This window comes from Chaetodon auriga, chromosome 21, assembly GCF_051107435.1.
Source record: "Chaetodon auriga isolate fChaAug3 chromosome 21, fChaAug3.hap1, whole genome shotgun sequence".
NCBI lineage: Eukaryota > Metazoa > Chordata > Actinopteri > Chaetodontiformes > Chaetodontidae > Chaetodon > Chaetodon auriga.
The window spans coordinates 5,869,769-5,895,316 of record NC_135094.1 but is presented as its reverse complement, the minus strand read 5'-3'; the positions used below and the strand labels follow the sequence as shown (position 1 = coordinate 5,895,316).

The 25,548-nt window shown below is 46.2% G+C and overlaps 1 protein-coding gene across 1 annotated transcript in view; it reads left to right on the top strand.

Moving 5' to 3' along the window:
- gli3 (GLI family zinc finger 3) overlaps positions 1-24,616 on the top strand; it is a 92,425-nt gene extending 67,809 nt beyond the window's left edge. Inside the window, exons 6-15 of the mRNA XM_076761511.1 lie at positions 3,074-3,235; positions 6,749-6,950; positions 8,857-9,076; positions 10,376-10,489; positions 11,408-11,548; positions 17,393-17,542; positions 17,646-17,810; positions 17,896-18,186; positions 19,396-19,789; positions 20,366-24,616. Of these exons, the coding sequence (XP_076617626.1) occupies positions 3,074-3,235; positions 6,749-6,950; positions 8,857-9,076; positions 10,376-10,489; positions 11,408-11,548; positions 17,393-17,542; positions 17,646-17,810; positions 17,896-18,186; positions 19,396-19,789; positions 20,366-22,755 (4,229 nt within the window). The 3' untranslated portion in view covers positions 22,756-24,616. The remainder of the gene's footprint in view (positions 1-3,073; positions 3,236-6,748; positions 6,951-8,856; positions 9,077-10,375; positions 10,490-11,407; positions 11,549-17,392; positions 17,543-17,645; positions 17,811-17,895; positions 18,187-19,395; positions 19,790-20,365) is intronic.
- Positions 24,617-25,548: the final 932 nt, after the last annotated feature.

Below are 25,548 nucleotides of genomic sequence, written 5' to 3'. Positions count from 1 at the left end.
AGCGGGTGGATGGGAGTATTATGAGTGTGGCGCGATCCGTGTGGGTGGGGGCGCAGGTTGGAGGGAGGCTAATCCTTTTGATCTGTGAGTCATGTCAGAGACCTCTGGAGGATGAATCAGTGAGCGGCAGGGTCACGTACAGTTACAACCGGCACACCGAGGGAGGGTCGGATTCAAGTTCAGGGCCGGGGGGTCGGTTGTTATGGCGTCCTACAGGGAGCATTTGTTTCCTGAGCTCTCATAATGGATTTGAACTGGGAAATCAATTAAAGGGGACACCAGAAAAAGTATGAAAAACTGTTATAAAATATCAATATTAGAAACAATTAAGGGAATCTTACTCTGTAATAAATACATTTACTTAGTGCGGTGCAGTGAAAGGATTGGTTGTGTTTGAATGATGTGAGCTCAGTAGGTCCATTATTTAAAACTGAGTATCTTTGGGGTTTTGGACAAAACCAGCAATAATCTGAAGACAACAGGGCCTGGAAAATTAGCATGTAGCATGTAGCATTTCCGCCTAGTTTCAGACATGTTATAGACTAAACAATGATGCAGTTAATTGCAAAAATAAATCACAGAATCACCAACAATCAACACAATGGTCTTATAAATGTGCACCTACTCATTATTAATTAGTTGCTTATTAGCATGTAGCATGTTGGTTCTTTATTCGTCATTATAAAACTCTTAAGGGTTATTAAGGATTAAATGTATGTTATTAACATTGTAATCTTCTTATTTGCTATCAATAAGTCAGTAATTAGGAGGTTATTGAGGGCAAACTCTTACTTGATGCTGTACTAGTGATAGAACATGGTCATGCAGTACTAAACACTTTGTAATGACTTATAAAGAGCCAGTATGCTACTAATATGCATGCTAATAAGCAAATAGGTAATGCACTTTAAGATTATTAAAGAGCTTATTTGCCAAATATCTGCAGTCACCTTAAAGGTCTTGAAAGGCCTGATGACCTGTTATGGCCCTCATGTCGTCAGCCGTCAACCCTCCGGCACTTTAGCTCTCCACCTTGTGTTGAAGTGTATTTCTGACAGGGTTAGATAGCACAGGCCTTTCCTCTGCACGAGCACCCTCCACTTCACCTCCATCATCCCTTTTAACAGACCATCCGGGTCTGTTAAAAGCTGCGTCTGAGTGAAGACTGAGAGTCTCGGCCTCACTCCACCCCTCTCCTGCTCTCCTGCACTCGCTCTTTGCAAACAGGAAGCATATACTCAAGCCCAAACTCTCAACCCTCCAATTTTCCATTACCGCAACATAATGCGCACCAGTCTCAGCTTGCTTTAAATCAAAATAGTTTCTCCAACCTACCACATGATCCCCTTTCACTTCATAGTGCTGTGAATTGTGAATGAGGCACCTAATTACTCCTTTAATCAATCCGGTGATTAATTAACCCATCAGCTTTTGTGTTGTTAGTATATCACCACGCTTACAGGGAGCCTCCTTCTTCAATATGCATTTTTTTTTTCCAACTAAAAAGTACATTTGAATAATGATGAATTAATTAACAGAATCTAATGGAGATTTAAAGTGGGTGGGATTTAGTGCCACCCTCTCGCTGCCACACGTTTGCTTTCACATCTTTTTTTTTTTTTTTTTGCTCATCCCTCCCAATTTCGCTCTCTTGTCTTCTATGTGAAGCGGGGTTCAGAGGTAGACTCGCCCCTGATCCTATTGTAATGCTGAAGGAGCACCCGGTGGCTCACCAAGTCCTGAGGCAGGTCTCAGCCTTTTCCATGCCGGGTGCCACGCTGACAGCCTTCCCCCACTCTCCCTTTTTGCTCCCAGGATCGCGCTCCGATGCCAACATTTCTGATTTAGAAATTCCGCAAAGCCCTTTTTCTGTGCGTGGATACTGAATGGGCCACATTATGGTTGAATGCAAAAGCAAAGCTAAGGCGGAACACTGGAGACAATTAAGAGACTCCCCCCCTTCCACTGAAGACATAATACCCAGATCGAATTAATTTAGAATTTTTTCTCACATTCATTCAACCAATCATGGATGCATATTGCAGGCATACAGGCCGGCCTTAAGAGGAAATCTCCTCATACAGTGTTTCTTTATTTATTTTCTCTTTATTTCCTCAATTGGGGGAAAAAGAGCTGCAGCACTCTGTGGGTCTGAACCGATTCTATATTTGCATCCAAAACCACAGTGTTAGTCTTTTCCTTCTCTCTTTCTTTGAATATTTGCATAAGGAAGCCCACCACCAGATGTTTATTTTTAGGCTACGGTTCAAGGACTTACAACACTATAACTAAGGGAACGACTTGGAAAAGAGAGGCATTTCGAGAAAGAGAGAGGAAGTGAAGTGGAGGCAGAATCGTTTGCTGTATCTTTATGCATGCAGATATATCTGGGCAGATTTAGGCCTTTTGTTTTCCTGTGCAGTTTAAGGGAGCACAGTCGAGGAGCAGGTTGCATATCTGCACACTGCAGCCCTGATGTGTACAACACACAAGCACCATCTCTGGCAGAAGATGTGTCAGCCCACATACTCTTACCACACACACACACACATATATACACTTGTGCACTCTCCAAAGTGATCAAGGAACAGTAAGAAGGAGAGAAAAGGCTGTTTAAGAATTGTATTGTGAGACGATCAGTTATGCTGTGCTCGGCGTGAATGCATCAATCAAACACTAATGCACACTCACTGTAATCTCTGAGCAAGCATCCGGTAATCCCCAGTGAGGCTCTCCACTTCAGGTGATGCTCCCCGTGCAGCTGTTTTGCTTAACTTGATGGTGTTGCTAATGTGCTCATTACTGTTCTGCTGAGCTGATTATCATCTAATGTAAATGAACGCAGGTTTGTAATGCAGTGCAGGTGCTCTCCCTGTCGTGGTTTTCTCACCACCTAATTCTTTTTCCATCCTCTGTTCTTTCTCCTCTCTCTCCTCTCCAAACGCTCCCTCTCTGCCCTCTTTTTCCCAAAAACAAAATCCTCCCATGCATTCTCCCCGTCTCCTCATCTGTTATCTTCACCTTGTGGCTTCCTCTCTTCCTCTTCGCTGACCCGATCGTTCTCCCGCTCCAGCCCCTCACACAGGTATGGCCACAGCCGAGTACTACCACCAGATGGCTCTGCTAGCGGGCCACCGTAGCCCTTACACGGGCGACCTGCTCCCCTCTGTGGCGGCCACGGCGGGCGCCAGCAGCGCCAGCGCCCTGCACATGGAATACCTGCAGGCGATGGACAGTAAGTGTGCGCTCATCTCACACATGACCCACGACTGATAGCACAGTTCATGACACGCACACGAGCTCATTGCCGGTGTCTGAGGAGAGCCGAACACGGGTTGCCATTTTTTTTCCGAAACTGATCCAGAGTCAGCTCTGAGGATGGGAGTTTTCTCAGTTTCTAGTTCTTCACACACTCGCCAAGTTGTATGAACATAATAATATTCTTTTTCTTTTTCTCTAAAGGCCATTTTTTGCATATTGTGGCTATGGGAGTGAAAACCACACATCTCCACATTGTCAACTTTTCATGAGAAATAAAAAAAGATGTTTTCTTCAGACTTCAAATGTTTTTGAAATGGTTTATTTTTAGCTTAAGAAGTAGGAGGAATTTATTAACCCATGAGGGAACGTGCAATCCTCATGATCACCAAATTTGGAGATAGATGGTTTTCAGAGGACAGCGATAATGTGCATTTGTTGAATTCTTGCATCTTTTCCATCAAGCATTGATATGCAGATAAACCAGTTTCTAGGCGTCCCCGTTAAAACCTAAATATGGTTAACAAAGTAAAAGCAGGCTACATATAAGTGTTACTTCAGCTTCTTGCGTTTCCTAACTACACATTAAAATGTAGTGACTGAATCATGTTTAACCAGTAGTTTTAGTAGCCTAGACATCTAAAAAAAATGGATTTTTCAACCACACGTAGCCCAGCCGGCCCTTAACTAACGTATTATGAGTGAATACCTGCACATTATATCATGGGTGGCCCCAGAGGGAATTCAACCTGCACAATACACCTATCTTGTACTATATATAGAGGAAGCTGCAGCTCAACCACGGCGAGGAGGGACCTGCAACTTTACTTTGACATGATTTAAATGAGCTATTGTCTTAATGTGTTGGGCGCAGGACTGTGTGCAGAGGACTTATGCTAATGAGTTATTTTAAAGTGTAAATAGGAAATTAAACGCACACTGAATCTTAGAAAGGTCAGACAGCCTCACCCGGCTCCCTTTGATGAGAATGTATTTAGTCAGGCAGACGCCGCTTTCATGGAAATCCGGGGTGAAGTTCCCCCTATTCCTCTGAACAAACTAATTAAAACTAGCCAAACTTGTGCGGGTATCAGAAAATTAATTGCTATTAAGTGGGAATTGGAATGTCCCACCATTCATCACTGGAGAAATCCTTTCTTCTGTGTCACTTTTTAAGATTAATAGACTGAAACAAAACAATTAGGGCCAAATTTAAGTGGAGATGCGATGCTCCTCACTTAAAAAACGCCTGTGATCATTGCTGGTAATAACTCATCATGTTTCAACAATGTGTGTTCCAGCGGCTGAAAAATTAACACTTTAAAGCTTTGTTGGATTTCATAAAAAAACACATACAAAGAGCAGAGTCCGTCAAGAGGCTTTCGCTGATAATCTGGGCTACCATGCTACGGCGGCTATTTTAGTCTGTTTCACATCAGTGTAATTACCTTCAGTGAGAGTTGTGCTAATGAAACAATGGGCCTGTCCTGCCTGTTTGGGCTTTAATGGGCTATTGTCTGTGTTCATGCTGCCTAATTAGTGCCACAGCTCTCATAGATCACGATTCTTACGTCTGTATTTGTGCTCTTTATGAGTTCATTTTCATTTTCTTGCCATTTCTTCTCTTTGTATGCTGTTTTTCTCATTAATAAATTCACTTTTAGTAACGTTTTGAACACCGCAGCTCACATAGTGATTGATTGCACTTCTTAATTTCAGTATGTTGTATGTGACACATGATCTTTATATTGGAAATTAGCAATAAGCACGCTAATTCTGAGAAGTGGGATCACTGCCTTCCTGAAGTAAGTTTTCTGGCCCGTCTTAAATTCACACTTCAGCCCTCCCCTGCGATAGCGTCCCTCTCAGGTGGCCCCGAGGCCCGTCGGCGAGGGTTCAACCCCAGCTTTGGAGCCAGTTTTTATTTCCAGCGCCGTCAGTCCGGCCTGTCTAAACCCTCCCCGGCCGGAAGAATTAATGACGCGGCGCGTAACCAGCCGCCCCGTCCATAAATCAAGAGGAAATTAGAGGGACAGTCCTGCTACGAGCCAGGACGCTCCACTCTCTGTCTCCCCGGTTGGCCGATTTATCATTTGCGCAGTGCATTAATAAACACCACTCCCATGAGGCTTTGCAGTGGTGGGATGCTGGCCCTGCTCCTCAGCTGTGCCCCCCTCTCCTAATTCCCCTAAAGTGAGTTCTCCTAACTCACTTCTGGTGGATTCAGGTTGCTAAAAAAAAAGTGTCAAATTTTGCATGTATGAGGTTGGATTTGTCCAAACCAGGAGGATATACAGGATTATACGTATGATTCGAGCTGAATGAAAAAAAAAAAACAGGCATGTCGAGGAGCGTCACGTGACAAACATTGTATTTAGCAATTGTGTGCGTTCAGGGATTTGTATGTGCATATGTGTGCCCCCCCTCCACCGACACCCCTGTCACCAGGACATAAAAAAGGCAGATTTTCCATACAATGACAATGTAAAGGGGGTGTTGCTCTCCATACAGCTTCACGCCGCAGTCGAAAGTCGGGCCTACGTATGCCAGAACTCCACCGCTGCCACCACAGAGGCGTCCACACACACACACACACACACATTCACATCCACACACTCTGATTACCATGTGAATGGAGCGCTCTGTAATCGTTGGATGTGTCAAACGAGAGATGGAGCATTTACGTTTGGGAGATGGATGGATTGAGGGGGACGTAAATATGGAGGGGGGTTATCGGGGCTGCGTAAGCTGGTTTTGTTTGCCTTTATGAAATAACTCAAAATGTTTTATTTCCAAGTCTTGAGTCACAAAGTCATTGTGTCAGTTCATGCACAAAGCGCGACATCCCCTCAGCGCTTTTTTTTCCCCCTCCCTCCATCTCCCTCTGTTTTTCCCTGTCTTGTTTGTGACATCTCCATGTGAAAAGACAACAAAAGTCATGTTTTAATCTCTACCCGTGGCTCATTGTATGTGCAGAGAGAATGGTTGTGCCGTTTCCGCCTTTTACCTTTTCAAACCCCCTTTTAGTATTTCCAGTCAACACTGATTGCATTTGAATAACGAGTCAAATTGGACTTGATTAAATATTACCATACACAGTCAGAGCATTTCTCCAACATAAAAGGCATGTTTTCTCATGGATGAAATGCAAGCAGTGCATCAAGTGACAGCTGAACACTCATTCAGATGAGCCCTTTGTCTGATGATTGACAAAAATGTCATCTGTTGGGGTTAGATTAGGTTAGAGTTTGGATGAAGTCAAACAGGAAAGCACGTATAAACCAGCAAACGCTCTTTTTTTTTTTGATCTGGAACTAATTTGGAGGAATTTAGCTGGTGCTCTTCTCCAAAAAAGCATGAAAAAAGGGAGCAGCTAAGGCTTCATTTACACTCTATCACAGGGCCTGTTAACCTTTCACGTTCCTTCTTTTCTCACTCTGGTCGTCTCCTCCTCCTCCTCCTCCTCCTCTTCCTCCTCCTCCTCCTGCAGGCTCTCGCTTCTCGAGCCCTCGGCTGCCGTCGCGGCCCAGCAGGAAGCGCCCCCTGCCCATCTCGCCCCTCTCTGAGCACAGCTTTGACCTGCAGACCATGATCCGCAACTCGCCCAACTCTCTCGTCACCATGCTCAACAACTCCCGCTCCAGCTCCTCCACCAGCGGCTCCTACGGTCACCTTTCTGCTGGAGCCATCAGGTAACTGTCCCAGGCCTTCATTTATTGATTTATTTATGCTTTATTGGTGCAGCAACAAAACAGCAGTGATGCTACAGATACAACAATGATTGAAATGGGGATAACATAATAATAGTAATTCGAAAAATCAGAAATATCATGCAGTTACTGTCATTTCAGTGCGTTTACTGAGTGGAAATCTGTTAGATTGGGCACACATGTTTGAAAGAAAATAACAATAATAAGACATGTATTTAAAAATGAATAATCAATTGGTGATAAGAAGGGGAAAAGGAGAATAGCTAATTAAATAAATAGTCTGTAAGATGTTGTAGTATCCTGGCATGGCTTCAGAGCTGCTACCTGCTTCTTTATCTCTGTATTTTATCTGTTATTATTATGTTATTGGCTTGTGTTACAAACCCAGAAGTGTGCAGAAAGTGAGCTTTGAGGAGGCAGGGGATGTCTAATGAAAGACTGTAGTGTTGCATTGTGGGAAATGTAGGATCCAGTGTGGCGCTTGAGTCATAATATGGACTGAAAATCAGGGTTCAGCAGCTTTTCCTGCATTGATTTTTAAGACTGTTTTTCAAAAAATGGGTCTATTGTGAGTCTGTGAATGCAACACAAAATCACTGGATTTGTCTTTAAAGTTAAAAAAAAAAAACTCTCTTCCTGTCAGGATGTCTGTCAGGAGCGTTGATTGATTGTGTTTCTCTCAAGGTGGTCGTTCAGGGACTAACATGTGCCAATGATAAATCAAACAACAGGATCTCCCTGAGGGGGATGATGGCGGAGATGATTTTCTAATATCATTGATTGGCTGAATTTTCTTACGGCACGCCTGTAGGATGCAGGATGGCGCCATGATATGACTGTAGTTAGAATACACAGAGAAGACGGGGAAAGAAAGCGTGTGGTGCAGCGAGTAAGAGTGTGTGTGTGTGTGTGTGTGTGTGTGTGCATCGTCCGTGTCAAACCCCCATGTGGGTGACGATCTCCCAGCCAGCCAGTCAGCCTGCCTCCCCGGCGGCTCGTGTCAGTCATCCGGTACACCTCATGGAAACATCACATACATCACGCCCCGTATCCGAGGCGAGCAAAGGGAAGAAAAGAAGAAGAAGAGAGACGGGAAAAGGAAAGATCCATTGCCCCACCCACAGCCATTGATCAGCGATCTGTAAGAAGAGCCTGATCAATCACACTGCGCGCTCAGCCACTGTCCTGGTGACAGGGCCCAAATAGCCAGAGCCAACAGACTGATGAGTGATATGACAAGCGGATGGGCCCCCAAATGTGTCTCGGCCCATTGATTTCCACTCGGCTCGTAATAAGATCAGCAGACATATGGGTCGCGGCGAGAGCGAAGCGTCAGAGCTCAGGATGAATGGACGCCGCTGCTGTCGAGCCACACAGGTCTGTGTTTATCTGGTGGTTCACCTGCGTTTAGACAGACCCCAGAGCAGGTTTGGTGGCTTCTGGGACTTTTGGGATAAACAAAGTTAGCTCAGGTTGAGGGTAAATAAACTGAGGAAACAAGGCGGCTGCGGGAGCAGGGAATTAATTTAGCTTTATTTACATGGCTATACGACACACTCCGGATTGTTTATCATCTGTATCATTTGCCCAGTGGAAGAATGACATACTGCCTTACACAGACCACATGATAATTCACTGTGTGTTAACAAGCTGAACATTCATTGGCAGGGATTTGCCGGCAGCCCCATGGTTCCAGCATTACCACACCATCTCCTGTCAGATTGTCCTCAGGGAGGACGAACTATCCAGAACAATCCGTTTATTCACTGCCTTTTCCATTTTTTTTTGCCTCATTGCCTTTGCAACTGATGTTTTAGTTCAGCTATACTTTGGTTTAATGATCATTTTACCCAATATAACCGCTCAGCCTTTCTCTCTTCTGCTCCAGCCCAGCATTAAGCTTCGCTTACCCTCCAACCCCGGTGGCTTTGCACGTGCACCAACAGCTGATTGGGCGCCAGCCGGGCATCGTGGGCTCTGCCTTTGGCCACAGTCCGCCTCTCATCCACCCGTCACCGGCCTTCGCCACCCAGAGGCCCGTACCTGGCATCCCCCCCTCAGGGCTGAGCGCCAGTGAGCGTTCAGCCATCTCCAATGACTCCTCGCAGGTGAGAGCGGCGCCAGGCGCCTGTGCGATTCATCATCACAGGTAATAGATAGCAGCATCGCATGCCAGCCACATCTCAGCGAAAGGCAGTGAGCTAACATGGTACAGGCAGGACCCCCCCTCCGCGCGCCCCTCTCAGGGGAGTTTCCTCCTACTTGTGTTGTCTCGTGTTTTTAGACGGCAGAGCGCGGCCCAGAACGTGCCTGCAGCAAACAACAAGGGGCTTGTTAGCATAGAATCCCACTGCTGACTCCATTAATCACTAGAGAGAGAACAAGGAATAGAGAGGGAATATTGACATGGATGGATGGATCCAAAGGGCCTTTTTCTCTCCTTCCTCAACCCTCACTGTATGTGCGGGCCCACATTTGAAGTAAATATTCATGTTTATTACCCGTCCTCCCTGCTGCTTCCCATCGCTTGAATGTATGTTGTCGCGAATGAGGCCTCGTTCAAATTGGGCTCACCAAAATTGCCTTTTCCTTCCCCCAAATAAGCAGAATATTGCTTTGGGGACACAACAGAGTCAGCGAAGAGAGCGGGGCAAATGTGTTTCATGTTACAGAGGCCGACAGGGTCACGACAGCTGCTACAGCAGCTTCTCAGCTCCGAAAATGTTGGAGCACATTTTCGATTGCTCTATTTTTGCAAAAGTGCCAATATTCAAAATCTACACAGTTGATTTCTTGCCTTAAAAAAATCTCAGAGGTGAATTTAGTGATGAAATAGTGCACGAAAATTGTAAAAGGTTCCTGTTGTTGGCTTGACCAGTGGCTGTGGACCAGTCCAGTGCATACTGGGGATTCAGCAGTACGACATCCAGGTATTTTTGGGATACTGCAGATTTAGCCTTTGTTTGCATGCTACATGCTACATTTAGGCCAAATCAGCACGTATTGCTGTGAAAACCATCAACATTTCCATGGAAAACCACAGACACATTCCCCCATGAGGGAATTTAAGCCAGGGCCGAAGTCAGGCCGTCCTTCGGATCAGTGACTGGTTCACTGAATTGGTTCATGAGTTTCTTTTAATTGGTGTGATTAGAGGAGCTAATGTGCTACAGTGAATTGCGTAGTTTTTCATTTGTACAGTTACAGCTCTTGCCTGGTCATTATAGCGCAACTGCAGTTGTTTTTTTCTGCTTGATTAAGGAAATGATTGATTGACTTATAATCATCACATGTATTTTTAACGAGGATAACAGAAGAAATAAAAGTAAAATCTAAAATGAAATCATCTATACAGTCGAGTCCATGTCACGGGAAGCTTGGAATGATGAAATGTTTTGTTTCCACAGACCAAACCAACAAGTGAGTCTGCAGTGAGCAGCACAGGAGACCCGATGCACCACAAACGCTCCAAAATGAAACCGGAGGAAGAGCTGCCGAGCCCGGGCGCAGTAAGCGTACAGGTGAGGGTTGTCTCAGAAATGTAAAAACATGTTTTCAGTCTCACACTGTAAACTGGTTAGAAAATCCCAGAATTCACCAGCCAGGTTTTATTTTTAGATTTTTTCACTAGAATAGGGAGCCCGTATAATGGCTGGTCACCTGCCAAAGCGTCGGCAACAATAGACAAGCTTACCAGCTGCTGTTTGTATTCATTTACCTGCGTTTGTTTGTTGGTGTTAGTTTCCCACCCTGTTCTTATCAGCCGCCGTTTCCGAAGCGAAACAAGTCATTGATCTTTGGGAGTCATGAAGGAAATTGTTTTTTTTTTTTAATCAAACTTTAAATGGCTGGAATAGTGGAAAAGAAATGTGATGACAGTAAGGGTTTGCATCTGCAGGAAAAACAAAAAAAAAAAGCCTTATTAGAGTCAATATTCAGGCGGCAGCAGATGCAGCCTGAGGTGTGCGGTGGAGGCCCAGGCTCTGCTGAATTAGCCCACACCAACTCCGCTCAGGCACCAAACTGTGACAGTGAAATATGTCCGGGCTAATAGAGCAACCTACAGCAGGAAGAGGGGGTTAGATTCCTCAAATACTCGCCGCCGTCCTGTATTATAACAACCTGCAAATACAGAGCGGGGCTTTCAGCGCCACATTTCCGCTCTCTGCACTTTTTCTCCCAAGCAGCCAAAAAAAAAAAAAAGAGCAAAAAGGGCACTGTGGCTGAGACCTGTAACCAAATCTCTCTCTGCTCTACCTTTCATGTAAACCAGTAAAAAATGGCTTTTGTGACAGATTTGGATGGAGTGATGTTGAGGAGAGGAAGGCGGCTCATGTAGCCTTTATGCTTTCATGTTTCGCCTGCAATGAAGTCGCTTCATTCACATTATTTTCACTACATTGTTGTGCTTCTTGAACTGTTTCACTGTTGTTCCTCAGGACCACCCTGATGGGATGACCCTGGTGAAGGAGGAGGGGGACAAGGATGAGAGCAAACAGGAGCCGGAGGTGGTTTACGAGACCAACTGCCACTGGGAGAACTGCTGCCGCGAGTTTGACACGCAGGAGCAGCTAGTGCAAGTGAGTAACACACACACACACACACGCACACGCACACTCACAAAGACAGCCACATTTCAACAGCATTTCAGTTATTTGTGTGCAAAAACAGGAAAGGCAAGACATCTCTGAACAGAGATTTCTGTATAGCAGCTGGTTTGCATGTCGCTCTTCATCACCTCCTGTGGGCAGGAAGTGTTCACACCTGACCCCAGTTGTTCTCCAGGACCAGAGTTTCTTATAGGGAGACACAACAGGGCGTTTATAGCTGTAAGACGTGTGAAGACTTAGATAAAAAGCTTTGCCGGTGCGGCTCAGAAAGCACACAGCTGCAGCGTCTTTTCTGTTTGTATGCTGTGAGAGTTTTCAGTGTTCCTTCCTTCAAGCTTGGCAGATCCCAGCAACATCAGCTGCAGCTGTACCGTTCTGCACAACGCCTCCTATCAGGCCGCGACCCCTGCCTGCGAGTCTGTGCAGCAGCTACCTACAGTAGAGCCAGAGCTGCGGGCGTTGACTGATACTGCTGCCGGATTCCTGATTGGATCCAGGGATGGTGGTAATGGGCTCAAAAGCTGGAGAGCACATCTCACAGCTGAATGGGGCCGACTGATTTGGCGGTTTAAGCCTCCCAGAGTCAGGATGCGAGCTTTGTGTACGGCGCTGGCTGTTATCAAAACTCTCACACGGCGCAGGAAATGGATGGCTCTCATCGCACCGCGCCGGCGGGTTCACCGTTAAGCTAAATATTAATGGCATTACGGTCGCGTCACCCCTGCTACGGCTACTTATTAGCTCCGCTGCTCTCCCGCGGCCTGTGAACCTCTCAGCCGCCATCCAAGTGAGAGAGCAGGCCGAAGTGATGAAAATACACCAAAATGATGCTGTGAACAGGGGACGCTGGAGTACACACACACACACACACATGAAACACACATCACCACACATCTGATAGAAAGATCCTCAGCTCTCCACAGCTGTCTATTTGCCGTCTTGACATTGCAATCCTCAGCCGCGGTGGTAACCCCTATCTATAATTGATATCCTCAGCGCGGAATGGGCTGCCTCCCGTGTTTGAAGGGCTCGGCTCAAAGGTTGAGCATCTTGACAACTTCCTGCCCCTGTTTCAGGGGGCGGGATGAGTTAAGGTGGTGGGAGAGGAGGAGAGGACAGCTTCTTAATAGAGGAAAGGCTCGCTCACATCCCCCCCTACTGTAGTCACACCAGGTGGCCATCTGAGCAAAACAACGTCCTCCCATTCCTCCACACGCGCTATCCAGCCTAACCTTGCCGAGCTGCACTTATTATCAGATCGCCGCGTAGACAGAGAGCAACAAAATCCTTATTAGTTTTCCATTTTTCCATCTTGGAATGTTTTTTTTCTTTTTCCGTCATTTGACTTTCTGATATTGCGTCTTATTTCTCATTTTCTATGCACATGCAGATATGCAGAGAGATGCCAATAAAAGTCTTCGCCTACAGAATCCCTGCCCTCTAATTCAGCAGAGCGGACGAGAAAATGCTCTTATCTCTCCGCACCCCCCCCACCCCCCCAGTAATAGGATAAGTACAGTATTTGGACCACAGTGGGTCTCCTCACACACTGGGAGGGGCTTGGGGGTGGGGGGATTTCCATATAACCAAACAATGGAGCGTCCCTTCCCCCTGTACTTGTCTTCTGAAATGGCTCTGGGGGGGAAAAAAACATGATGAGAAAAAGCCAGTTTCTCTCGGCTGTAACCAATTTAACCACCAGGTTGAGCCTACAGGAGGATTCATGTCGAGCGACAGTCTGTAAACATGCAAGAAATTCACCTGCGCTCACGATCTGCGTCGTGAAAATAAACGTTTTTGTGAACTATTAAAAGTAATACCAGTTTTCCTTTGCGGCTGGCCTAATTTTAGAGTTAAGCCTTCACACCACCCTCATCGCTCTCCACCTTGTTCAAAAGCACTCCTGCCGCGCTCTTCATGCATATTTTTACACTCTCCAACATGCTCTCACCATGACATGCCACGGCGTTCCTTTATCATCTGCGTTAAAGCGCTCTCGGTGCAGCCGATAAGATAAACATCAGATCTATGCAATTTAGCTCACTTATCTGGCCTACCCAGTCAGCAAAAGCGAGGCGGGTGTCAATTTTAGTTTGCTGTATTTATTTCATTTATTACGTTTCAACTACCTCTCCAGCTCCCTCTCCACTCAGCTCCGCATTCTTTCGCTTCCCCATTTTTGGGCATAAACCTCTCCCTCTCTGCTTTTCTCTTTCATTTTCTCTCCCCCCCTCCCCTCTTTCCCCTTGGAGGGAGTACTTTTAAAGATAAGGCCTGGTGGCTTCTTTAATGTCTCTCTTGAAGTGGGCTTTTTTCGCTCCGTTTTTTTGTCGCCAGAGATGCCAACCCCACACTCCCATAATTCCCTAATATGGCCTTGCTCAACAATCTCTTATTATTTTCTCATGGATCTATTACTGATACTTCACCACGGAGAAATCTGCAAGGAGCTGTGCACTTTCACTGCTCATGCATGATGGAAAAATGTATCATTGTCCTTTGTGGGGGAAGCAGTTTTCTTAGTGAAGTGTGTTATTAAAGGTGATCAAACCTGGATCAGCAGAGAAGTTTTCCATCATGCAGATTTGCTACATGAATTAGCTTATTTTTATTGTTCTCAGATTATTTGCAAAAGTTTTCTGTGATAATCCATTTCAGGTATATTTGTTTTAGGGTCACTCCTTGACTGCTTGTGTGCAGATAACCGTCAGCTGCTGAACCGATCCAGTCTGAGAATTTAGGTTCTGTCCTCACATTGTGGGCCTGCTGATGTTGTAGACCGTTTATGAGGGGTGTCTGGTTGGGTTGGTGGTCCGCATGCGTGTGTTCTCACAGCTCATCAGGCCTTTCCCACCCCCCCCACAGTCTGCCATTCTGTTCCAGGTCATCTACATAGGTGGCGCTGTGATGTCCTTGTTCTTAGCTGGGGAGCCGGCTCTCCCTGTGTGCAGCCTTGTCGAGGCGGCTGCTGTGCGCCTCCCCGGTGTTAAAGGGAGATAAACGCGGGTGCAGTCTGAAGCCAGCCCCCCTCCCTGGCTGCTGGCGCAGGCTTTTAATTGGCAAAATGCAGATTTTTTTTGATCAGGAGAAGGATTAGGCCCCTTATCTGTCAAGAGTATCTTACTCTAAGATGAAAAGACTGTGCTGAATTACACATGCCAATTCTAGCTCCCTGCCCCCTGCTCGCTCACTCACTCACTCACTCACATCCTCCCTCCTGCCCTCGCTCACGAAATTTTCCCCCCTTTCACTTCCTCCCTCCTCCCGTCTTTGGCTTTTTCATGCTCTTTCCTCCCCCCCTCTCTTTACACAAAGCACTTCAGCAACTGACATCACAAAAGAGCATATGATTTATTAGGCGGTGTTTGATAAAGCTAAACGGTGTTGCGGGTCCCACAGCTTAGTGAAATTGCCTTGTAAACAGGCCCTCTTTTCATGCACGCTTGCATTCTAATGCATGAGGCCTGTGTCCCAGAGAGAGTTTGATAAGGAGACATGGAGATGGATACTGAAGTGGGCGAATGCTGGGAAATGGCAAATATAACACGTGGAGAGATGCACGAATTTGAGCTTTCACGTAGAGGCACGGAAAATAATTTCAGACCTTTCATTTCTTTTCCAAAACATAAAAACTTAAATCCAAGTGTAAAATTGTTGGTGTGCTTTTGTGCTGTTTAAGTTTATGGATGTTTTTGCCATGCGCCCAAGTAGCGAGGGTTTGGACCAAGAAAACAGCACCTGCACCTGTGTGTGTGTGTGTGTGTGTGTGTGTGTGTGTGTGTGTGTGTGTGTGTGCCTATGTGTGCACCTCTCATACGTCACATACGGCTTCAGTGTCCCCTGTGTCCGTGTCCCTGGTGCTTCCTGTCGAGCGACTCCCTCCTAAATCCATCTTGGTGGCGTTTTTACAGTTGTTGGCCGATAAGCTGGCAGGGGGAAGATGAATAACCTGCCGCGCCGCTGCTATCAGCACCTGTTTGTCGATTTAGCCGGCCAACGGGGCCTGTCTGCTCAGCATGGAGATTATTGATTCAATAAGAATTGCCATTAGATCATGCCATTAGGTTTGTCGGCGGCCCCTCTCCCCGTGCTGTCTGTCCCCCTCTCTGTCAGCTCGGAGGCTCATGCATCACACCCGTCAACGACCTCCTTCATTTGTACAAACAGGGCGCGAGTGTGTATCCATCTGTGTGTGCGAGTGTGTGCGTGCGCTCGTGTTGTGCCAGCCACCCGCGTGATCCCACGCCACGGCGCTCTCCCATCGCTCTCAGCCGGGGGATATTGAACGCTGCTCACAACAGACCGATGGCTTGCCACAGGGATTCCCTCACAGAGAGGAAGAAAAAGAGAAGACGAGTCAGGGTTTCTGAGGCTCTGACCGAGCCGGGGAGGAGATCAATCTTGGGGAAACTTCACTAACGTCTGTGGTCATCCAGTCCCCAATCATTTTCTGTGGAATTAGTCTTGTTTTGTCACTTTGAAATTAAAAAAATGTCAAGTGAGAATAATGGAGGTCCTTTGCGGATATATTAGTGTCAATTTTCCGCTTTGCCGTCGCTGTCGCTCCCTGCTGTTACTGCGCTGACTCATTTGTCGATACTCCTCCATCAGCTGGGAGGTGAGTGCGGCAGTTTTGTGGTTTGAGGAGACTCGGGGTCAAAACGTTGTGAACAAAGATTAAAAATAGGATGTTTTCCGGTCATGATGTGGCCAGTGGGCAGGGCACTGGCTTGGGACAAAGATGCTGTTGTCGGAGCAGTGTCATGCCTGGAGGGGAACTGACCCTGAATACCTTATTTGCTGTGGTTCCGCATGTTTTATAGCTCAACAATCCTGCAAGTAAGTGCTCAAAGAAAGCGCATTTCCCCAGATATTTAGGAGCATTCAAAGTCAAGTCTCGATTTCCTCTTCCTCTATTGCCAACCGTCCCTCTTCATTCACCCCCAAGGTAAAAAGACTCTTCTCTGCTCCTTAGGAATTTAATAATATCGTTTTCTTTTGGTCAGGATATTGTGTCTGTCTCCCTGGGCTTAAATTGCTCCCGGAAAGGCACTTCAGAGGCCACCACAGTGTTGTCTCTGAAAGAGAGCCAGATGTTGACTGTCCCCAGAGGCTCTGCGTGACTTTTTTTTTTTTCTGCTCCTTCGTTGCTCTGTAACATTCACCACTTACTCGGTTTTACAAGACGGTTAGTGAGAAGAGAAGGAAAAAGACGGAGAAAAAAAGGGGAAGCGAGAAGGGGATGGAGCAAGAGAAAGGTGGTGCTCGCAGATATAATGCTTGGCTGGAGTTGTAAAGCCCTCGCATTTCAGACGCCGCGACTGAACTTTTGATTTCTCGCCCTATCTCCTCACCTCCCTCCCTCCTCCCCTTCTTCCTAAGCCTCAGATTGGAAGTTGCCACGGCAGCACAACTGTCAGCGCTTGTCATGGAGGGGCGAGGGCCCAATGTGATGCGAAGTGACAGGGTTTTATTTGAAAATCCTGTTCAGATCGGACACTGAGACTCACAAGTCTGCCTTTTTCTTTTTTTTTCCCCCCACCGTGTTTGTGCAGAAAAGAAAGGAAAGAGTTAGAGGAATGAGATGGAAGAAATTAAACGGAGAACGTACCACATTAAAAGAAATGGAAAACAGGAAAGAGAATGCCACATTTGCCTCCTGTGCTGCCGAGGAAACATTCCTCAAGCCAAACAATAAATCAGTTCAAGGCAAAATAACATTGCACTTGGTCCATCCTTCATTTTCATGTACAGAAACACAAGAGCTTATAATAATGCACTTTGGTCAAAGTTCTGTCATCTTCTTTTTACTAGCACATCAACAACGACCACATCCACGGGGAGAAGAAGGAGTTCGTGTGTCGGTGGGAGGAATGCTCTCGAGAGCAGAAGCCCTTCAAGGCACAGTACATGCTGGTGGTCCACATGCGCAGGCATACTGGGGAAAAACCCCACAAGTGCACAGTAAGGACGCTGCTATGTGTGCCCAGTTGACTTCATTTGTTTTACAGATGAAAAGCTGTGTGAGTGATGTCCTCTTCTTCTTCTTCTTCTCTCTCTCCTTAAGTTTGAGGGCTGTACCAAGGCCTACTCCCGTCTTGAAAACCTTAAGACTCACTTACGCTCCCACACCGGAGAGAAACCTTATGTGTGTGAACACGAAGGCTGCAACAAGGCCTTTTCCAACGCCTCAGATCGGGCGAAACATCAGAATCGCACTCACTCAAATGAGGTACTGACATACTTTCAGATGGTTCTGCTCCTTCATTACGAAGGAACATGTTTGTCACAGCTCACCTTTCTCCTTTCATTTTTAGAAACCGTATGTGTGTAAAATCCCAGGCTGCACCAAACGCTACACAGACCCGAGCTCATTACGTAAGCACGTGAAGACGGTGCACGGGCCAGAGGCACACGTCACCAAGAAACAGCGTGGAGATTACCCGCGCCCCCCGCCCCAACCCCGGGAGCCTGGGGGAAACGGCCAGGGCCGGTCACCAGGGCAGCTGCCCCTGGGTGGATATACGGACCAAAGGGAGTACAACCATGCTACCTCAAAACAGGATGAATGTCTGCAAGTCAAGTCCATCAAGACAGAGAAGCCCATGGTGAGACTTAACATCAACCTTTAACATTATTTTCATTCTTTTCTCACACTAATTCCTTGACTTTCATATAATCTAAAGGTCTAGTATTTAGGTTTCTGTGTGATTCAATATTGAATTGGGGGCATGCACATTTAACACTGAAGTCTTCTAATGAGTAAACCTTTTCTTCTATCCAATGCTTTGGCATTTCTCTCCTTCCCTTTCTAAGGACAGTGGGTAATCAGGTGAGATGGGTATCCCTTCATCTTGCATTTGTAAAATATTCTTTGAAAGTCTCACTTTCTCCGTTTGTGCTCATCGTTTCATTGTCTGTCGGACATTTGCTCATCTCATCACAACTGCTTGACTTGACTTTCACCCAAAACAGGCCAGATTGGGCTCTCATTGTGGGCTCCCCTCATCCCTCACATTCATAAAAGATTATTCTTCTCATTTCATTGTACGACACTTTGAAGAGTGGCAGTCATGTTTACCAAAGGGGCAAAGCCCATGCCTTTGGTCAGGACTGTGAGGACATTGAAAGTATGCCTGATCCTGCCCAGAGCTCCACTGTGCAGCCAAATTCATTCACACAGTTAAAAAGGATGAACACCCTCGAACACAGTATTTATACTTGATGCCAGAAAAAGTGATTTCATTATTCCTCTGTGCAACATAGTTCCTAAAATTCAGTAAACAACCTAATTAGGCACTAGCCGCTCTCACAAGAGGCCTTTATCCTATTTGCTTATCCTGAAAACAACCCAAAACATGCTTCTCTTTTAAAACATTCGTGTGCGTGCGTGTGTGTGTTTGGGGGGGGGGGGTGTCCCGATTGGATCACAAGGGGAGGCATTACTCATGCCCCAGTAATGTGCAAAACATTGTCTTCCAAACAACTTTTTTTTCTGAAAGAGTAAATGCAGAAGTTGGTTCTCGTGTTTGATGAACCAGCTCAAACTGCAATGATTATGCAAGCTGATTATATAAACAAGTGAGTCGAGTTATGTTTCATAATGCTCAGTCATCTTTCGTGAATGATAATCGTTGGCTAATGTTGCAGGGAATGCATCATTCAAACGACCACATCGTATCATTGTTTGTGACATGCGACATTGTATATCTTCCTGTGTGTTACCTGAAGTAAACTAGACGGCCATTTGCTTTTCTTACTTCTTTCTTTCCTCCCTCCTCTCAATGGTTTCTTCTTCCCTGGTCTGTGTCTGTCAGACGTCTCAGCCAAGCCCTGGCGGTCAGTCTACATGCAGCAGTGACCAGTCCCCCATCAGCACCTATCCCAGCAGTGGAGTCCAGCTTGCTGTGAGCGCCGGACGCTCGCCAGGGGAGGGGCTGGAGGAGAACGAGGAGAAAGAGGAAAACGATGAGGAGGCGGACGAGGAGTGTGAGGGTGAGCCGGCCCCCATCATGGATTCCACAGTCTCCACGGCAACCACGGCCATGCTGACCCTGCAGGCGAGGCGAAGTGTTGGCCGCCCCCTGCGCTGGATGGAGCACATCAAGATGGAGAGGCTGAAGCAGGTGAACGGAGCGCTGCCCAGGCTGGGGCCCCTGTCCCCTACACCGCCCCCAAAAGGCTCCACACTACCCAACATCCTGGGGAAGGGTAAGATTAACTTTTCAACTTTTTTATTTTGTTTGAAAATCCTTGAATTTTGGTCCAGCTGGGTACAAGAACCAATTCTTAAATGCTCTCATAACGTTTTTCCAAAACCTCCTCGCAAATTCACGACAGCACCTAGTACCCTTGGTCAAGCTCATGTGGGCATTCTACAGTTAAAAAGCACCGGCACACAGAATTCACACATCACCACAAATATTTGTACAAATCACTCTGTGAGAAATACATTATCCTGAATTCCATCTTGCCCGTTTTGGCTGAAGCATTCAGGCAAAACAAATGCTTAAAATTTACTGTTCCGCTGGAAAATGCTATCAAAACCATATCAAGCCGCATATCATATCAGAGAAAATAGCATGTAACAATGTTTCATGGCCAAGTGCTGCTTGTTGTCTACGGCAACATCTGTTTGAGGGATCTCTCCACACTTACACTTAACTTATTTGGCATTTTCTCTCTGTTCCTCCTGTAATCTCCCTTTCACCACATAATTTCCTCGTTCTCTCGGGTCAGTGTTCAAACTTTCTTCATTCTTTTTTCTCTCTCTGTGTTTCTTCCCAGGATCCTGTCTGGGCAGGCAATGGGGGGTGTCTGCTCCTCAGCCACCTGCTCATGCTGAGCTGGGCAGCACCGAGCTAACAGTGCTTAATTTGCTTAGAGACCGGCGCGACAGCAGTGGCAGTGCCACCAGTTCGGCCTACCTGAGCAGCAGTCGACGCTCCTCAGGCATCTCCCCCTGCTTCTCCAGTCGACGCTCCAGCCAGGCTTCCCAGAGTGAGGGTACGATGGCAGCCGCCCACCACCGCCGCCTCCACAACCTTAGCTCCACCGACTCATATGACCCTATCTCCACTGATGCCTCCCGCCGGTCCAGCGAGGCAAGCCAATATGGAGGTGGGGTAGGAGGAGGGGGTGGAGGAATACTCTCAGGTGGGGGCTGTGGAGGTGTGGGGGGATTAGGAATAGGAGGAGGAGGGGGGTCACGGGGGATGCTCAATTTAACCCCAGCACAGCACTACCACCTGAAAGCCAAGTATGCAGCAGCAACTGGTGGCCCACCTCCCACCCCTCTACCCAACATGGAGCGGATGAGCTTGAAGACTCGCATGGCCATGATGGATGAGGGTGACAGCAACCACTCCTTACCACCTCTAGTAAGGCCACATCGCTGCAGTGATGGCACCAACGGGTATACCAATGGCTATATGGGGCATGCAGGCTACAGGAGGAGGGTCCTCTATCCTGGCGAGGGACCACTTAATAGCAACCGGAGGGCCAGTGACCCAGTGCGGACGCAGGCTCCTGATATTTGCAATCTGCCCCCAGTGCAACGCTTCAACAGCCTTAACAACCTCCACCCCCTTCCACCTCTGTCTCATCATTCTACACCTGAAACTCGCAACTTTAGCCTGCAGAACTACACACGCTCAGAGGGCAACCTGCAGAGAGGCCTGCAGCACTCACCGTACACCCCCAGCATCGCAGAACATGCAGCCTTAGAAGCCCTTGCCATGGAGGATGATGGGGAGGCTGGCCTGCTGCTTGGGGATGAGGATATGCTACCAGATGACCTGGTGCAGTATCTCCACTCCCAGGTTCAGGTGGATGGTGGCTCCTACATGCACACTGAGGACCAAATAGCTTCTAGCCAAAGGGACACCTCTCATCCATCTATGGAGGAAATAGAACAGATCCAGACTTCAGGGTTGAATATGGCCTTCCTTGGGTCCCACAGCCTACAGCACCACCAGATAGCAGAACGGAAGAGCCCTAGTAAGCTTCCCATCCAGTGGAATGAAGTTAGTTCTGGGAGTGCTGACAGGTCTCCTCAGAGGGAACAAAACCACCAGACACAGTGTGGAAGGTGGTCGGGCTCAGAGCGTGGACCTGTATCTGCGCCTTTTGGCAGGTTTGGAAACATGGTGGTACAGCAGCAAGTGTCCCTTGATATCCAGAACAGTTGTGCTCAGGCTAATCAGTCTCAAAGTGCTTGCTGTGTCAACCCTGTGGTGAAGCTAGAGACATCGCCTAACTCCTGCATGGAGATGAGAGGTACAGGTCACAACTCTACGAACACCTTTGGAAGGCCTAACTTCTCAGAGATCATTGATGGGCCTCTTCCACAGAGTTTCAAACAGCAGGCCTCCAATGGACCTCAGAAACAGAGCCACTTTCAGCAGAACCACAACAGCAGCACCTCTTGCCAGGTCGGGAACAACCTAGTCCTTAGCAGGGTCTCTATGGACAACCTAGCTAACCTCCCCCAGGGAACTGCTCTTCATCACACTCGGCAGGTCCATGCCCCTCACCCACCAATCAACAGTTACAGGAACTCAGTCCGGACCCAGCAGTACCTCAACCCCGAGAATTCCAGTGAAATCCAGGCTAGTCTCAACCAGCAGCAACAACTGCAGAGAAGTGGGGACCACTGTTCCCTTGCGCATCAGGTATCTGGGCTGAAACTGGAGGCTCCAGACCATGGATACTTAGAGCAGGGCTTTGGTGACTGCCTCTCTTATGAACCAGCGGATCACAAGGCCTCCTCGTTCCCTGTCCTGGAGGAGCAGTGCTTACTGGACTCCATGACTGAGTCTGTGGGACAAGGTGGTGGCAGTGGCAGCGGGAACTCGGTTTCCCTTCTCTCCCCTGGTGCAGACCAGGTGACCAGCACAGTGGACGGCAATGTGCCTGTTGTACTAGATGAAAATGCAAGTCTGGACTTTGGTGCCATGCTGGAAGATGGCTTTGACCAGGGTAGCTTGGTTTCAGGGGTGTTGAGTCCCTCCATCTTCCAGGGTCTGTCCAGAACCTCATCACGTCTGACCACCCCTCGAGCATCCGCGGCGTTCCACAGTGTGGCCCCTGGCCTAAACAACATGGCGATTGGAGACATGAGCTCTCTCCTCACCACGCTTGCTGAGGAGAGCAAGTTCCTGGCTATCATGCAGTAGCTGCTCTCTCTCTCTCAGCTTTCTCCTCCCTTAGGAAAAATGGAAAAAAAGGAAGAGAAAAACTCTGGTGTATGTGAAGATTAAGACCAAAGTGGCAATTATGAGAACTTTATTATGTACTTAAAAGTGTTGTGGAACAGGCAGTTGCCAAACCCATTTATTTTGTAAAAATGTCATCCCACACAGAAATGGGATGTGTCAAAATTATGTATAGATAAATAGTTATATTCCTTTTCTGGAATGTAGGCTATTTTTGGAAGCTCTTCTCTTTGTATGACTATGTGATGGTGAGCAAAAGCTCACTCCTTTAAAACAGTATTCTGTGTATTGTCACTGTTTTTGCTGTACACACTGATGGTAAAAATGCATGTATTCAAGGTTAAACATGAACACTGTCTATATAAGTAATAGACTAGCCCATGTGCCAAGTATCTACCGTTCTGATCGCTGACAGGTACAAAGCCGCTAAATCCATTCTTATTACAGCAGGTCAGACATGGGTCATTAATTTAACGGGCCCTGATGATAACTTTAGATATCATAGGTTTGAATAAGTGGTGTATTTACATTTGTTGTCATTTTGTTTAAACGTTACTTTTGTGAATCTGTAAATGTTTCAGTGCTTCTACCAAGTTTTACCAAGTGGTGTTTTTGTCAAGAGTTAACTGCGGTTCGGTATCGAGTCCAAAAAAATGGACCCATCCAAGTCTTCAAGGCACCGTAGGTAGTCGTCTACTTGATATCTAAATAGCTCAATTTAGTTAGTCTGCTAAGGTACTCACAAGTGTATATAACAGTGTTTTTATATTCTGTTTGTGATAATCTTGATTATTGACGTTGGATTGCACGGTTGCTCAGAGCTGATGTGAACACGGACATTTTCTCCTTGATGATCAAAGGTCCCATTTGGTGCTTTATGTATGCTGACATAAATAGATATGAGTACTTCATGTTTTTGATGTGTCTTAATGGCCAACAGTGGTCCACAGCACATGAACTTCCCTCTCATGATGATAAATGCTGTAAAGTGACGTGTTTTGTTTCATAGGAAATCATCCGTATTGTTTTCTCCAAAGCTCTTAAATTCAGAATGTGTACTGCCATCAAGTATTGCAGTGACTTTGTCAACAGTGTTAGTATTGCCTTGCAGTCTTATGTGACTGAACACAGAATATTGAGTAGTTTACCTTTTATTCAGCGTCAAAGCAATGAGGTACAAATTGTTTTATTGTTCTTTGGTACTTTTGTCATTTTTGTAGCTGTGCATTGATGGTGTTTTTTGTTTGTTTTTTTTTTTGGTTTTGTTTGTTTTTTTCTCAAAAAAGTAGAAATCATTTCCTTTGAAGGAGGGAAATTACATCGAGGTATGTGCCTTATATAAGTATCTGCCTGTCGGTAAAGAGAAAGATCACTGCCAATCTTCCATTGTGAATTATGAAAAAATTAAAGAATAACATTTAAAGTGTCTTGTGAGACCTGAAAAAAAAAAAAGATAAAATGACAGAACATTTATATAAGAAAAGTCTGAATATCAGAAAAGTTAAGATTTGCGAAATGCATTCTACTTTTCTTTGATTTTTTTTTTTTTTTTTTTTTGAGTTTTCACATTTATTGTGCTCTTTTATATATAATGTGTAAATACAATACTCTTTTCTGTAGGTTTAGCAGAGGAAATGGGGAGTATCCTGGGGCCAATAAAGAATTGACTTTGAAAGCAGGGATTCCCAGGCCCTGGTTAGAGGCCAGACACATCTGGCTCAGAGCGGAGCTTCAAGGGCCCAGCACTGCCCCTCCGCCAGAAGAGCCACTTTGCTCTTTTATAACTGACAACAAATGTTTGTATGGTTTTAATAAAAATGGAAATTATATTTTAAGTCTCTTTTCTTCTTTATATGCTGGGTTTGATAATATACGAAACACACTGGTTTGAATTATAGTTTTGTTTCAACCCAAGATGGAGGATAAACAGAATAACTACTTCTGTACTTGTGCACACACTCCTTATATTAAACTGTGACAAGACAGTAAATAAATACATAGCCTGATGTTGCTTTAGATTATTGCTTGGGAATATGCTCCACTCATTAAGGAATACAAGAAACACAGAGTCACCATCAGTAACTTCATTCAGAAAGTATATCTAGTGCTTCTGATGCCCTCTTCTGATCATCCTAAGAAATTACAAGTCCATTGAAAGGCGTGAGCTGAGCAGTTTGTCAATTTCAGCCTCATGAATTTTGATAGCATGTTTAAAATTACTTGTTTGGATTCATATTCACATTAAAAGCCCTCATCTCTGTGTGCTGAGATTAAAGCCAGTAGGTGTTAGCATCCCCGCTCATTCACCGGGACATCTTTACCGGTGCTTACCCCACTTTAGTCCACATGTATTCACAGAGCCTTTAAGGCTGACGGCCCATCAGCTCATATCTGAAGTCCTTTTAACAAGCTTCAGGTGAGCTCTGGCATCACTCCCTAACTTTCCAGACGGAGAAAAATGGGAATCTACTCTAAGCGAGTCTCTCATTATGCTTTTTTGAAGCTCAACACAAGTGCAATCATGTGACGGAAATGAAGGGCACAGACACTTTCCCCAGCAGAGAGGGAGCATGAGAGCCGTAAATTGTTCCAACTGGAAACAAGATAGGCCATTTTTACTTTTGATGCTTCGGAAGCTGCAGCGTATCCCTGCAAACTCCCCTGCCATCTTCAGACGGCACTTAAGGGTGGACGAGGATCAAAAAGCCCCTTTTGGGCAGTTGGCATCCAGTTGCAAAATCTGTGCACGGTCCA